Source organism: Nanorana parkeri, unplaced genomic scaffold (assembly GCF_000935625.1).
Source record: "Nanorana parkeri isolate BGI_ZX_2015 unplaced genomic scaffold, ASM93562v1 scaffold153, whole genome shotgun sequence".
Classification (NCBI taxonomy): domain Eukaryota; kingdom Metazoa; phylum Chordata; class Amphibia; order Anura; family Dicroglossidae; genus Nanorana; species Nanorana parkeri.
Window position 1 is genome coordinate 1,273,678 of NW_017306421.1, and position 16,577 is coordinate 1,290,254.

A 16,577-nucleotide genomic window follows, 5' to 3' on the forward strand; every position below is an offset into this window, starting at 1 on the left:
CCTAGATACCTCTAGATCCGGGACATGCAGTCTGGGGAGGCAGGAAAAGCAGGGCCTCACCTGTCATTATGGAAGAAAAATCTGTCAGCTTCAAACTTCTCCTTTCTGTTGCCTTCTCTACTTGCTAGCGTAGTAACTATGCTTTTACACTACCTCTTTATAGCTCTTCCATTGTCTCTCTTCTTTCTTGCTCACGTGTATCTTCAGGCCTGCGTCTGAGGCTCCCGTTCCCCGTCTACTCTATCATACTGTCTATATTAGGCCGTACAGTAAACTGCCCGTTATCCAGCACCCATGGGGATTGGTAGATGCAGGATAACTGTTGTTTCTGGTTGCTTGAGAGCTACTATTAACTCTCAATCAACCTTCACCCCCCAGGCCCCATTCATCTGCCGGCAAGATTTTGCAGGGGGCAGGTGAATGTAAACAGTGGGCAGGAGCAATAGCCAGCCTGCTATTGGCTTTTTCAAATTGCAGTTGCCAATAGCAGGCTGGCTATTGCACCCGACTACTGCCTGCTGTCTAGGAGCAGAGGATTGAACCTGAGAGAGAACTTTCCTCTTCAACTCTCCCCCTCCGCCCCCTCACGCGCGGTTGAATTGGTATTGCATTTTGAAATCGCTATTGCCCCTGCCCACTATTTTTTTTAGTGTGCACGTCTATCTAGCAACCAGCAAACAAAAACCAAGTGCATGTTATGTCCCCGATTTTTTTTTGCTGGTTGTGTGACAGCGCCAGTTGCTTGAATGCTGGATAATGGGGAGTTTCCTATACATTACTTTGTATCATGGATTTTATTTGGATAATACTTGGAAGGGACGTTCGGTTACATCCTTGAACTCACCATATTTATCACTTATTCAGTCACCATCATCTCTATGCCCATTAACAATAAGCCAGTGTGTATTATTTCTAGCCTTTTGTAATCTGCTTGATTGCGGTCATGCCATTGTATTAGTTGAACGTGTCAATTTGTTGTACCTCCCTTTTGCGGTCTTAAATGAAGAATTAAACAAAAAAACAAAAAGCTGTTTAGTTAATTGGTAAGTACTGGGGTCTCTTCATTACATGTCAAAAATGTCTGTTAACCTTTGTAGAAAAAAAAAAACAACCCAGCCTACGCAATGGAACTTTTCTGGTCATTAAACTATGAAGTACACACATTCTCTCCTATATACACTGACATTCCACCGTTCCTAGATCGGCCAACACTGCGCATGCGACACCATAGGTCCTTCCCCACTCTGTACAGAGCCTTCCTGATTCCGATTCTCCCTGTCTGCGCATGTGCAGGTTTTCACACCAGGCACGCATGCGCAGCTCTGCCTAGGTGTGCATAGGAAAGATGGCAGACACCGACACTATGGAGGAAGAAGATGCGGGAAAGAAAAGAAAAGCGCACGGAATGTTGAAGCTTTATTATGGTATGACGGAGGAAGGAAAGAGTGCTGAAAGGTTGCTGGATCCTACCGATATTGATGGCGTACACTTCAACCCAGAGATGTATCTGACTAAGGTGACGTCATTTTCGCTCATCATTGCTGAGTGTCATTGTTTACAACTATCACCCTGAATCGTCTTTACATAGGAGTTTGTGTCGTACATACAGTGCAGTTTATATGATAGTTACCTCCAGTTCCTTCATCTTAATGTACTGTCATTGTTCTATTTACAGTCTTTGCAGAGTATTTGCTGTCATCCATCCGATAATCAATCTTGCACGGTTATGTACCAACCCAGTGGGCAGAATGCCACCCCCATGTGTTTAAAAATGATGTCGAGTCTCTTATCTTTCTAGCTCTGGATAGAAGAGGGACATTTTATTTACGTCTGTCCTTTTTTGTGGGAGATTTTCCTGTACTTCCTGTATGGAAGGGAAACCCGACTTCACCTTACCAAGCCAACATGAACATTTAAATACCCGATAATTGCCCCTTTAAGAAAATAACAAAAAATACATACTTCCTGGTTCATAGAGTCCAGCGTGTTTTCCTTGTAGGTGAGGTTCTCCTTATGCCGCTCTGTTGTCATCTTGAAGTGCGATCCCGTGTATGTGCACACCCCTGTGGGTCTCCATGGATTTATGGTGTGCCTGTGCAATCAAAAACAGTAGAAATATGGGCACCGGCACTCCAATGACAAATCAAATACATCTATGCTATTGATGTATAAGAGCAGCGCATGATACACTCAGTGCAACATTTCGGGGTCTCACAGGATCCCCTTCATCAGGCAGAACAAGTGACTTGTTCTGCCTGATGAAGGGGATCCTGTGAGACCCCGAAATGTTGCACTGAGTGTACTATACTATGCTGCTTATACGTCAATAAATAGACTTATTCGATTTGCCATTGGAGTGCCGGTGTCCATATTTCTACCTATGCATTCTGACAGTTGCCATCTGTATACAACCTGTGCAGCCACAAGAGAGGAGGCAGGTGATTGAATGTTATTCTCATGGCTGAAGGTCTGCTTTAAGGCCCCTTTCACACAGTTCTGATCAGCAGAAGATCAGTGCAAAGATCCTCTGCTGAGCAGTACGGAGTAGGTGTCACCGATGTGACATACCGTATATACTCGAGTATAAGCCGTCCCGAATATAAGCCGACCAGTTTTTTCATCCGTCTTCTAATGGAGGAAAATACTGAGCTATGCAGACCCCATGTTGGTCTATGGAAAGTCAGGTGTAAATGGACATGTGCCTGGTTACATCAGATTACCTCTGATCCCTCACAAAAAGGGCTGATCTAGCTGCCCATAGGTTAACATTGGGCTTCCGATCAGATCTGCCTGAGAAACTGACAGACTGGCGGCCTAAGGACTGCTGACGTCATCATGTCTAATGCAGGTCTATTGACTTGCATTAGACATGAGGACACCAAGGGACATTCCACGAGGGGAGAGAGGTAGGCGGTCACTGCTGCAGGACTGGGGATCAGGTGAGTATATCCTTTATTTTCACCCCCCTAGACAAAACGAACACTTAACCCTTGCAGCTCGGGGGTAGCCCAACTGCAAGGGAACATATGTTAAATGTTCAGAGTTTATAGGCAAAAATTATTATTATTATTTATTATCCCTTTAGAGTGGCAGATGGTTTAACTTCCTGTCAGTTTTTTTGCCATCTGTGCTCCTTTGGGTAGTTTTCCTTCACTTCCTGTCTCAAGGCACAACAGGAAGTGAAAAGAAATCTCTCCAAAGTATGCTAAATGCCCTCTTAGACAGTTGTCACAGGAACAAATGTTTTCAATGGAAGATTTCCCTTCTATTCCTGTCCTGGTGGCAACTGGAAATGTCTCCTTAACAGCAGTCATCAGGACAGATATGGGCTGATTTCCCAAAGGAATTGAGTATTCCCTTCAGTTTGCCATGAAGAGCAAATTCCTTTCTATTTCATCTGCACATGGATAATTGAAGTGAACATTAACACATTTATTGTGTAACTATTCTCAACTCCTTTAGTAAATCAGCCCAACAGAGAGAAGAAATCTCCCTAAAGGGAAAAAAGCCACAAAATCTGACAGGGGTTCTAACCCCTTAAAGTTGTGATTGTAGATGCACTTTAAGGAATTCTTTGCATTTCAGTGGGGCATCCGTTTAGAAAAGCAGAAAGAAGAGCCAGTCCCCAATATAGGGACACCACAGACTTCACACCGCCGCCTGCTTGTATGAATGAGTTGTACAAATGCAGCCAAAGTGTGGCGTTCTTTCCTCCATTCCAGCCCTGCAGCCTCCGTCAGTCTCTATAGCATTCAACATTTCCAAGAGTGTCGGATACCTGTGTCCCCTACTACACACTGTGTGGTTTCAACCACTGAATGTGGTTGCATCCTGTGTACCCTGAGTCATTACTGGATCCTGCTGTGACACTTTACAATCAGTAAGGAGAGAGTGAGCCTCCTGTAATGGCTGTAGCAGGTCAGCGGAGGTGCACAGATCTTCCCAATGTAAAACCTTAAAGGCCAAATCACACTTCTGTGTTGTTGTGCATTGTGGTAACGCGCACAATGCTGCAATATACATAGCGGTGCCATTCATTTATAATTACAAAGCAGTAATATGGCAATGCAGCTCTGACACATGTTGCAGCGCACAGTATAGTGTGTTATTATGTGCTTAGGTCAAGTTACTGTATATAACATTGTCATCATTTTACATTTCTATTTTTGTGTCTGCAGCTGAGGAAAGAGAGCTCTCTAGCAGAGTTGATGGACGTTGAAGCTGATATGGTTCGTCAGATACGAGCTTTGGACAGTGATATGCAGACCTTGGTCTATGAGAATTATAATAAGTTCATATCTGCTACAGGTAAATGATGTGATGTCATACGGAGGCTGGGAGGTTACGCACTTCTTCCTGTAATACTTTTACCTGGCTTTTTGTTTTATTAAATGGTTTACATAACACATATCCATAAGATCTTATGATCAGGTGTCATCATCCAATTCCTCAGATACTATTCGGAAAATGAAAAATGATTTTAAAAAGATGGAGGATGAGATGGATGGACTGGCAACTAACATGGCAGTAATCACAGAATTTAGTGCCCTCATCAGCAGTACCCTGCAGGAGAGACACCAGCATATTACCAAGCTTAGCGGTGAGTGATGGTTCTTCATCCTTTGTATGTATCGTTAGACCAAGAGGATCTGTATGATTATACGGATACTATGGCCTCATTCACACTGTCGCAGAGTGCCATACACCATCAGTAAGGACTATATTCCTGTACCTGGGAGTGACAGAGGTTTGCAGCCAGCAGCCTGCACAAATCAATGGCAGGCTGACAGACCCCATGGCTGCACATCTGAGCAGTTACGGTACATGCGTACATTAACAGATATGCGGCCCTGAATACAGACAGTTTAAGTCCAAGGCCGCTTATCCTGACTGTATTCGGTTCATTTGTATACGCTCATCCAGCTGCTCAGAAGGAGCGTATTTCTGCACTAGGGAGTCACAGTAGTTTGCAGCCTAAACAAATCAATGACAGGCTGACAGACGCCATGGCTACACACACATCCAAGCAGTCACATGGCTACAGGGACGGATGAAAGGCCCTGGACACAGAAACTTTGCATCCAGCACAGCTCATCAGTCATGCATGCAATCGATCAGATGTGCGTACAGCCACGGCACCTGTCAGCCTGCCATTGATTTGTACATGCTGCTGGCCATGGCTATACACAAAGACCTGTTTCTCCTGGGTGCAGGAGTACGCTCTTCCTTGACATTGTACTGCCCTCTGTGGTTGTGTGAATGAGGCCTAACAGCAGTACATATTGCCACAGATTTCCTTTAATGACATATTTTACATAAATTACATTTGATCCAGCTTGTTTTCCCCCTTGAGTCATTGAGGAGATCCTCCAAGGTCGATCTAGACTGCAATGAAAACTTGACTGAAGTTTTGTCTTTTCCCCACACAAGTAAAAATGCTTTTTTTTGCTGTTTGTCTCTTCCTCACTTCCAGGCTCAGTGTCGGCGGGACAGGAAGTATAAAAAAGTCTCCCCAACAGGGACAGATTGGAGTGAAGATAAAACCATTCTATCCAAAACTTTTGAGTTGGGTTTTAAGCAGGGATGAAATTCAATGAAAAGAGAGGACACGTAGCAGTTCACTAGTTATAAAAATAATCTCTGGGTGTCGATTTGTTGTGATCATGGATGTTTTCAGTAATTATTTGCAATGTCCAGATACAAAGCTGTGTTGAGAGCTTCAAAGATTTAAATACAGGAGGACATAAAGTAAATACTTCACTGATTACTCCACAGTACCAGTGCGACCATAGCATAAAAAATGATAAAAACAGTTGATGAACTATTTCAGCTCGCTAATGTATAACGTGTGTCTCCATTCTGCCATCCAGGTGTGCACACCCTCCTGCGCAAGCTGCAGTTCCTGTTTGAACTTCCTGCTCGACTGAAGAAGTGCATTGAACTGGGTGCTTTTGCCCAGGCTGTGTCATATCATGCCAAAGCCCGAAGTGTTCTCCAGCAGTACCAGCACATGCCTTCCTTCCATGGCATCCAAACTGATTGCCAGGCCATCATGGCAAGCTTGGCAGACACACTGCGCCAGAGATTCAGGTATTGATTTCTCCTGTTAAGCCACACCAGCGCGACAGTGACCTGTCCTATATCCTGCTTGGTTCAATGTAGTGGGCTTATTAAAGGAAATCTGTACTTGGGCAATATTAAGAGTGACCTCCACTTCTGAAAATACTAGCCACCTGGCTGCCATGCGTATCCTAGGGCTCTAGCGCTTTCTTTTTTACTTACAGATCCATTTCAAGTATGCAGATCAGGAACTCAAACCTTCCTAAACTCCATGCTTACTCCTGTTCCTGATGTAAACCACTTCCTGTTCATTCATAACTGGACACATAGTACTATGCGTCCCTAGTTATTTACAAACATTGGAGTGATCAGCTGATCACTTCAGTGTTTGTTCTGCACACAGAGGATCGGTAAATATCCTTGATATTTACCGATCCTTGGCTCGGCCAGGCACACAGCCGCTTTCATCCTGAAACCGACAGGATGACACCAGCTCCTCTCTCTTCCCCGTTTGCTTCTCTCTCATGCCGCTCGGCCATCCTGATCATTGGCTCCCTCCTCCGCCCCCCTGCCGGCCATTTCTCCTTGGATCTCAGCTGCTTCTGCCCATACAGGCGGGGGACAGCAGGGGGGAAGAAACTAATTGAAATGTCTAATAAAATACATACAATTATTTAAAAATATATATATATAAAAGGTGGGAAAACTCATTTTCAGTTTCGGCCTGACAAATTTTGCTGCAGAAGTTGCATTGCGGTGCAATTAATTTCAATGGATCCCAAATGCACCTCCCGTCTGCAGTTTGATCGCCCGCGCTGGATCGAGCGGCACTGCAATGCCCTGCGTTCCAGTGCAGTGCGATTGCAAAAAATTTGCACACCGTTTTATTCTGAAGTAAACTTTGTCTGTAATACTGCATTTGTTTATTTTATTTTAAATGACATTATTAATGTTTTTATTTTATCCGATTAATTGACGTTAATAATCGGCTAACTAATCGATTTATGAAAATAATCGTTAGCTGCAGCCCTAGTTCTTATTGGTGACTGTACTTCTTCACATATTTGTATCACTTCCTAATATCATGGCCCTCTTTGCAGGGATCCGTCTTCTTCCAATCAGGACCTGTCTGAATGTATCGAATTGCTCTTGAGTTTGGAGGAACCAGCTCACCTGCTTTGTGATGAGTTTCTAGCTCACGGACATGGACGCCTAGCTGCCCACCTCTCTGATCTAGAGGGGGCCAGCGACATTCTGGAATTTGTTGACCGGGGCTGTGGTGGCTTTATTAGCGACGCCTGTCTCTTAGCAGCTTCTTACCAGAATCTGTTCTGTAAAGAACAAGGAACCACAGCCCAGATGGCTCAGCAGAAGCTTACCGCATTCCTAGATGAGCTCAGCGAAGGCTACTTTGAACTAGTCGAGAAGAGGCTGCGAGAGGAAAAGAGCCCAGGAGACAACTCGCTCTTAGTCCGGGCACTGGACAGATTCCACAGACGGCTCCAGGCACCATCCAAGTTGGTACCAGGGTGCAATTTTAATAGAAGGGGTACGGAGATTGTGGTTAGAGCAGCTCAGGAGCGGCTGTCTCAATACTTACAGGCTTTAAAAGACTTCTTCCAGGGCTGTCTAACAGACGTTCGACAGGCACTTGCAGCTCCAAGAGCTCCTGGTAAAGACTCTCCAGCATTGGGGGAACTACTGGCCATGCTCTCTGGGTCTGTTTTAAATCAGATTAAATCTGTTTTGGCTTCTGTGCACCTCTTCACAGCTAAAGATGTGGCTTTCTCTGACAAACCATACTTTAAGGTAAGCATAGCTATAGAATTTTCAGGGGACTGCCAGCCCAAGGTGTTTTCGTTTTAAACTGGGTGAGGAAGGGATAGAACCTTTGCAGGGTTTTAATTACCATCCTTATTCCTGTTGGGGAGATTTCTCCATACTTCCTGTTTTGGTGATCACTATCACGGAGGCACACAGATAAAGATCACAATTAAAAACCCGGCATAGGTTCTATCCCTTCCTCAGTTCAAAATTAAAAACAAACATTTGTACTGGAGTTTCAGTTATAAATATATTCATCATATTTTGTTACTCCTCCTTTTCCAGCTACTCACATTCTAACAGTTCCTTCACGCTCCTCTTTCTAGGGTGAATTCTGTAGTCAGGGTGTCCGGGAAGGACTGATTGTAGCTTTCATCAAGTCTGTGTGTCAGACAGCAAAACAGTTCTGTGACTCCCCAGGTGAGAAGGGTGCCAATACACCGCCACTGCTCTTGTTGCTTCTCTCTCGTCTCTGCTTGGACTATGAGACCTCAACCATCAGCTACATACTGACCTTGACAGATGAACAGTTTCTGGGCCAGGTAAAACCACCGCTGCATTCTATTCCTATTCCTCCAGTTAGGATAAAAATGGTTTGTAAACAAGCTTAAAGGAGAACTATGGGGTAAGTGTTTTTCCCTCATAGTTCTCCTAAGGGTCACGGGAGGACATATACTAGCGTCCTCGCGGTATACTGAGACCGCCGCAGCCGGGACGGATCCCGACATTACTGTTGAGATCCACCAAGCTGCGTGATTGACAGCTGGCTCTGCCTATCTAGAGGCAGAGCCAGCTGTACCCGCTTTTCCCCTGTCTGTTCCGCCAGTCAGCGCTGGAGGATCGGAGGGGGTAATCCCTGTAGGGAGCCGTGAGTGACAGTCACGGCTCTCTGCAGGGACATGATCGAGAAGTGAGCGACGGTATGTGTTCGCTTGCTTCCCGATCTATAGAGCCGACGTGTGACAGTTCCATTGTCACACGTCGGCTCGAACTAAGAGGTTGAGTGAAAATCACTCTCCTCATAGTTCTCCTTTTTAAGGTCAAATTAATCAGTCAGTATGTGATGTTAAACTTAAATATATACTTTTGCCTTATTTGCTTATGTAAATCATTTTACAATTTTTTTAAGGACATAAAAGGCTTTTATTTTGTAGAATGTTTTAATAAAAACGCTGTTCTGTTTTTATTTTAAGCAGACAAACACACGGATAAAAATGTGAAACAATGTATATTTTTCAAAAATGTAATGAATTTTTTTTAACACTGTCATTGTATCTAACAATTACCATCTTTGAGCTGCTTTGATCACATGATCAGGAACCACTTTTATTCTTCCCCTATCAAAGTTAGTGAGACCCTGGTCTGTGCACAGTGTTGACTACTAGCTGTCAATAGGGTAGCTTATATTATTCTTCCCTCAGCACTGGGCATCATGCAGGATAATGTTAATTTTCAGATTGAAAGTAGGAAGCATTACATTCTGGAGACTTTTTTTTTTATCTTTTCTATTCTCAGCACAGCAGTACCTGCACTTATATTGCTTTGCTGTTGTGTTTGGGTGATGTTATTTCTCCATCCAATGGCTAGATTATGTCTAAAACACACAGAAGCATTTTTATCATTAGGCACTCGTCTGTTTTGCAACAGGCCCAAAGCTACCTGGAGTAGTAGTTTTCACTTCTAGGTGGCCATCCAAAACTTGAAATGATACTACTGCTGATATGGAATAATTAGTACAGATAACAGTGTGTCAGAAGTTGCAATTTTTGTGTAATTTTTGAGGATTCTTATCATTTGGATGTTATTCACTTTAAACCTAAACATTTGTGTCATGCATTCTTTCTATTGGTTTTTAGCTGTTCCCTTTTGTTATAGAAGTCCTTTGTTTTGTTAGGACCGCTCTCCAGTCACTCCTGTCAGTGCTCTCTGCTCCTTGGCTCGCTCCACTGCTCAGACTCTGCTCAATCAGTATGTCAAGTATCAGGGTCTAGTCGTTTCCCAGATGCTGCGCAAAAGTGTTGAGACTCGGGACTGGGTGATGACCATAGAACCAAGGAATGTCCGAGCGGTTATGAAGAGAGTGGTGGAAGATATTACTAGTGTGGATGTACAGGTCAGTCGGCTTCTTTTGTTGCTCAGCATTTAGGATATTGGTCTGCTGTAATGTTGTGCTGTCATTTCCAGACAATTCTAATGCACATAAATGTTTTGATCGTCTGATATCAATATTTTTACTTGCATTACTTTATTGATCTTCACAGGTTGGCCTACTGTATGAGGAAGGAGTACGGAAAGCACATAGCAGTGATTCCAGTAAACGCACCTTCTCTGTATATAGTAGCTCACGTCTGCAGGGGAGATATGCACAGAGCTACACCCCTAGGTGAATATATGAGCAGAAAATAAAGAACTGTGTATTGTATTTTGTACTGTCTTTAAAATATAAGGCAAATGAACAGGTTCACTTTAATATTGGCTTTACCATCAGCACATAGTCCCTATCCCTTCATTCTCCTGCCACTTTGTTCGGCCACCGCGAAAAACACATGGTACTTCCAGGTATTGTGGACTGTGTGATTCATTCTGCTCCCTCCAACTTGACAGTAATGGTGCTTGGCAAGGGGCTGTTTAGGCATCCAGAGCTGTCACATGGGGTAGAAAGAGAGTCCTCAGCCCTGTGTAAGCTCCAAGTCATGACTTTACACAAGCGTAACTCTCCTTACTCATAGCGGTAAAATGGAGCCTCATGGATGTAAGGGTATCACAGGATTCATGGATGTATGTGTAGCACAGGTTCACTTTACAGTATGCTTTGTGTTTTGTGCCATGTTTGCTCATTGCCTGTGCGTATCCTTGTTGACATTTATTAATTGAGCAGTCTTGGGTTTTTAAATCAGCCCTTAAATTAGTATTAAAGTCACTTTTTTGTTTTTAGATATACTGTATATACTGCTAGCAAGCAGTAGATATATGGAAAACATTTTTTTTTTAAAATAAAAAAGTTACTAAATAGGTAACTACTTACCTGTATAGCTTCTCATGCAGACTTAACTCTCCATTAAATGTTATTTCCTGGTAAACTTATTTTGTACCTTTTTTAATAGATTGTCAAAATTGTAGGAAGGGGGGGGGGAGGTGAATGATGGAGATATTTATGTAGTCTGTAAATTACACCCACCTCTGGGATGTATTCTTTAGGTTCAAAGACTTTGCTCAGGGGCATTTCTGCCTGCTCAATTCTGATTGGCTTTTGTACGTCAGACCCATTAAAGTCTATCAGGAAAATTGCATTAGGGAGGTCATGTAGCCCAATCAGCCATAAAGTGCTCCAGGGTCAACTTTGAAGCTGTGATGAGAAGTCTAGGACAACATAGCTGAACTGCAAAGTGAGCTGAATTGGAGAATCTTTCCAAATCGGCTATTTTAGCCTAGATTGTTCACTTCTCCCGCCTTTTCCAAACTCTTCACCCTTTTGTGAATAACCCTGTGAGTTTATTGTAACAAACACCCTACAATCAGCTCCCTATAGTTGTTCAATCTGGTCGATTTATATTTAAGCTGTTCAAGCAAAGCCATTCTTCCATTGGTTTCTATATTGTATTGTATCCATGTTATATTGTAATGAAATCATGTAATTGTATTTGGTGCTGCAGAATATATTGACACTTTGTAAATTAATAACATTAATACGTATTGTTTGTTTCACTTCACTTAGTGCTCCCATGGACACCAGTCTTCTGAGTAATATCCAGAAGTTATTCTCAGAGAGAATAGACATCTTCAGTACTGTGCAGTTTAACAAGGTAAATTATTTGTCTTGTCAATATTTCTTGTTTTATAGAGTTCCCATTGTCTGCCTGTGTCAGCCTTCCTTGTTCTGAAATGGTTAACTGCTCGTACATCTGTCTTTTTATACTGGAGAAGCAGTGAAACTTTAAATATCACTAGTAAATAGAATATCAGTAATGTGCACATAGAGTTAAAAATCCAATGGTGGACACTTTGTCATTTATGATGAGTCTCTTTAACCCCAAAATTATATTGTATTTTACTTTTTCAGTCAAATGTGTTTGTTATGTGATCCTATTCAAACAACACACTAAAATATAATTTTAAAAATATGTATATTTCCTACCTTTTTTAGTTTTTGTTGCTGCAGGCAAAATTTCCAAATCCAAGTTATTCTGAGCACCTTCACATTGTTCAATCCTTAAGAATGAGGACAAGAAAATGTGGAATGTGTTTCTCTCATAAACATACAATGTAGAAGCCAGGATTGGGACCCTTTAACCCTTTGTTAGTACAGACAGTGTTCAAATCTACTTTACCAATTTATAATGAAATCAGCCAGTACAGTACAGACAGGGTAACACAAACCCTTCACAGCACCTCCTAACATTACAAAGAAGGAGAAGACAAGTAGATTATAAAGAAGGAGAAGCCAATGTTTGCAAGTAAAAGGGAATTTAAAATGAAAGAAGAATTGAAACATTTTGCAATGCGAATGAGAACATGTAACGAATATAAAATAGGTGTTATCCCAGTTTGGCTGCAAAAGTGGAAATACACTTTAATTCTGTGACATCGGTTAGGTGAGTGAGGATGTTGTGTGTGGCTGCTATTAAATATAGTTATGAATAAGGCTTCACTGATAACTACTAAGCCTCATTCTATACAGTTATTTTGTGCAACTAGTTAAAGGTTATTAAATCCTCACGTTTTTTTGCATATATCTACTGCTAGCAAGCAGTAGATATATGCAAAAACTTTTTTTTTTTTAAAACAAAACCTTTTGAAACAGGTTTAAACTTACCTGTGTCTTCCCTGCACGCTCCCATCCGAACATTTGGGGCGGGCGCATGCGCAGTTCAGAGGTTCGGCCGGGAGACGAGGAGAGACACAAGGTAAGTCTATGGAGCAGCGTGCACCCGCACAGACACCGTGGGACATCAGAGGAGTCAGCGCTGGATTGGAGACCCGCACCAGCGCTGGAGGGACAGCTAAAAAGGACAGTAAGGAAGAAGATGATCGAATAAAGAGGCATGATTTAAGGTAAGCTAAATGATTTGGTGGTGGAAAAAAAAAATGCCTTTTAATGTCACTTTAAATAAAGAAAGTATTATAGACTTATGGCCGTTGTGTACACAAAAGATGTACAGCTTATTGCAGAAAATCTATAGCTAACTGTACACGCGACGCTCGGCGAGGTAAGTAAGCAGACGCGCTGGCGCTGACTCGAGTATAAGCCGAGGGGGGCACTTTTCAGCCAAAAAAATGGGCTGAAAATCTCGGCTTATACTCGAGTATATACGGTACTTAACCAAAAATGAAATATCAGCCTCCTATTTGGAGTGTCTGTTCCATCGATGCCTAATATGCTGGATGTGCTGCTGGGTTGAGTTGCTCATTTTTCAGTGTGGGCCAACAAACACAGCCCATCATCTCAACAGCACACTGGAGATGGGCAGGAGTACTGCTGAGGACAAATATAAGCAGAAGACTACATGGTGAAGGTGCTTTTCAGTTTTGTAGCTTGTTACATGTGGAGGAAGACATTGCTAGTTAAACACGCTGCGGTTCTATTGTTTATGGATCCTGCCTTGCTTGGCACTGCAATAAAGAATGTTCTAAGAAAAAGTGTAGCATTGCCACATGAATTTCTCTCATTTTGTCCCATTTGTCTTATCTTAGGTTTCCATCCTCACTGGCATTATAAAGATCAGTCTGAAGACATTCCTGGAGTGTGTTCGCCTACGCACGTTTGGCCGCTTTGGTCTTCAGCAAATACAAGTTGATTGTCACTACCTGCAGTTGTACCTGTGGCGATTTGTCAGCGATGAAAATCTAGTCCATTGCCTTTTAGATGAGGTGGTGTGCAGTGCAGCCCATCGGTGCTTAGATCCTGCACCCATGGAGCAGAGTGTAATAGAAGTCATTTGTGAGCGAGGCTAAGCTATGGACTGATGATTTGTGTAATGTATATATCGTGTACACATCTTTGTGATCTGTATATACAAGCATGGAATAAACTGGTGTAATAAATGTAATGGTAGGCTGTGTATGAGGTGCAATGCATAAGTCATGTTGCTAAGGTTTACGGTAAACTATAGAAATGTTGGTACTGTGTACACATTGCATGATGAAAGGATACATATTCTGCTGAACTGGAAAGTGAGTTGAATTGGAGAATTTTTCCAAATTGGCTATGTTGTCCTAGAGTGTTCACTTCTCCTGCCTTCTCCAAACTCTTCACCCTTTTGTGAATAACCCTGTAAGACATTTGTGCTTACCATAAAATCATTTTCCCTGAGACTATTAAGGAACACAGCTTGATGGTAATTAGGCAACTTAGGGTTATACTGCCACCTACAGGATAAACATACACAAGTTGCATAAAGACTGAAGGCCAGCACCCCTTGAGGCTATAACACCTTCTACCGAACACCTCACCAGTTGTAGCAAGCAGTCCTAAGGTGAAACAATAGCGTATGAGAGGAGGGAACTGTGTCCCTCAATAGACTCCATAACAAGGATGAGTGTAAAAATCCTATTTTCTCTATCATCCTTTGAGTGACACTGCTTGAAGGTAATAAAGCGATGGAGGGACGCCCAAAAGCAATCCAAAAAGAGGAGCAGGCACACCAAAACAACACAAATGAACCAGCCCAACAAAGAAAAATAAGGGCATTGAACAGCCATTTGCACAAGTTTTCAGCCAAATCTAGTATCTGAGGAGGCAGATACATCGACCTTATAGAACAGAATGCCAGGTCGCAGCCTTACCAGATCTAAGTTACAGAGACCTGATTTCAAAACCCCAAAGGTATTTGCTGCTCAGGTGGAGTGGGCTTTAACAGGAAAAGGAGGCACTTTATCGTACACAGTTACATAGTATTTGAGGTTGAATAAAGACATTAGTCCATCAAGTCCAACCTATTAGGATCTTGTAACTCATAGGTTAGCACAACTAGTCAAATTCACTTAGAAATAGTGGATGTGGAAACCAGAGGCCCTCTTATACCTTTTATCCTGCATTACTTAGGGACTGTTTTTGCTAATCATTTTTAATAGGACCTTTTTAAGTTTGGGGTCATTTTCCTGGTCAGCGCACACTGCTTTGTATATTTCTTTCACTTTTTCTTAGGAGGAGGTCAACCTCTTAAAGTGATATTAAACCCTTTTTCCTGCGCCCTATGATCCTTCCTCCTCCCCCCCTCTCATCAATTTGACAGGCAGCTGTATTAGCCTATCGCTGCTCTGTCTTCTGGTGCCTTAGGGATCCCTCCTCTCAACCCAGAGCTTCGGGGAAACAGTGTAGACCATCTTGGAGCCGGTGGCAGTAACAAGGGAGGAAGGGTAAGGGTTTGGAGGCGGGGGACATGCAAAGGTACTGGAGCGGTTTTTTTACCTTATGCAGCGAATGCATTAAGGTAAAACAAATACTGAGCCTTTAGTGCTACTTTAAGGAATTCTAAATGACCTTAAGTGTCTCAAACTGATGCCATCAACAGATGCCTAAAGCCGGTCAACACAAGCTCTTACTCTTTGTAAAGGTGCCCATACACCTTACGATTATCGGACAAAACTTTTCATCCGATGATCGAACTGTCGTACGATTTTCATACGACGACCCCATCCAAATATCGCAAAGTTCAATCAGCCATAATTTTAAAAAAACACCTGGACAACTTGCGGTAATTGACCGCAATTAATTTTGTTTGCGCATGCGCACTGTTAATCGTACGACTTTTGACGAACGGAAACGCCACCAACCATGCGAACATCGTACGATCGACCAAAGTTTTCAAACATGCTTGACCGTCAAAAGTCGTACGATTCCACAGTACTATTGGTCGGACACTCTATTCACACGTTACGATTGTCGTATGAAAAGTCGATTGCATACGATTATCGTATGGGCACCTTTAGGAGCATATGTAAAGAAAGTTCAAGGATTTTGAAATGCTTTGTCAAAGCTGGCTGCAGACTCTGCATTTATACAAGCTGAAGCCCATATGTGCAATGCTTTCAGTGATTTCGATCAATGTATGTCATATCCAAGAATAGACAATTACTGGGACTGCAAGTTTAGATCTCAATGCAAATAAATCTCGTTTTATAAAAGGTTGTTCCCTATAATCCCCACAAACTCCTCAATAATTCTTCAAGAAATAATATCAACTTTCAAACATGAATTGTCATGTGTATAGTTATAACACTAGACAATGACTCCACATGGAACGTGACTCTCTTGAATCACTTGTATCTCCTCTTCCTCAACTTCCTCTAGAATGTGAGGCAAAGCTGAGATGAACACGGCTATTGCTACACGATATCCATGGACAAGTCAATAACCGGATTAGCAAACATGTGGCGCTAATATTGAGTCTTTGTGTTGCAATGCCATTGCACAAAGACACATTAACAATATGACACGTCAGCACCCCTGCTTACAAAACGATTGCCAATACAAACTTGTGGGCTGCTGGGAAGTAGCAATTCCTGATGACCTGAAATGCAAGCATTGTCCGGACCTTCGGCACCTCTCCATTGGACAAAAGCCAATTTTTCAGCCGACATTTGGTGAAGGAACGGGTCTGAAAACAACAGATGCCGCTGTTAGAATACATTTATCTGCCTATATACATACAGTCCAGTAAGAGTGCCAAAAAAGACAGAATAGGCATCCAAAA

At 42.5% G+C, this 16,577-nt stretch overlaps 1 protein-coding gene across 1 annotated transcript; it reads left to right on the plus strand.

Moving 5' to 3' along the window:
- Positions 1-1,336: 1,336 nt before the first annotated feature.
- On the plus strand, positions 1,337-13,931 carry VPS51 (VPS51, GARP complex subunit). Its single transcript, XM_018554333.1, has 10 exons — positions 1,337-1,516; positions 4,179-4,308; positions 4,454-4,600; positions 5,871-6,090; positions 7,161-7,869; positions 8,211-8,426; positions 9,779-9,997; positions 10,146-10,267; positions 11,600-11,687; positions 13,576-13,931. Exons 1-10 carry the CDS (start codon positions 1,346-1,348, stop codon positions 13,834-13,836), a joined length of 2,283 nt encoding a protein of 760 aa, XP_018409835.1. The 5' UTR covers positions 1,337-1,345; the 3' UTR covers positions 13,837-13,931.
- Positions 13,932-16,577: the final 2,646 nt, after the last annotated feature.

Excerpts from the sequence above, each read along its gene's own strand:
- VPS51 (XM_018554333.1), top strand. The coding sequence starts at position 1,346 with ATGGCAGACACCGACACTATGGAGGAAGAAGATGCGGGAAAGAAAAGA. Across the intron at positions 6,091-7,160 it reads ACACTGCGCCAGAGATTCAG|GGATCCGTCTTCTTCCAATC; the intron begins GTATTGATTTCT and ends CCCTCTTTGCAG. Across the intron at positions 10,268-11,599 it reads GCACAGAGCTACACCCCTAG|TGCTCCCATGGACACCAGTC; the intron begins GTGAATATATGA and ends CACTTCACTTAG.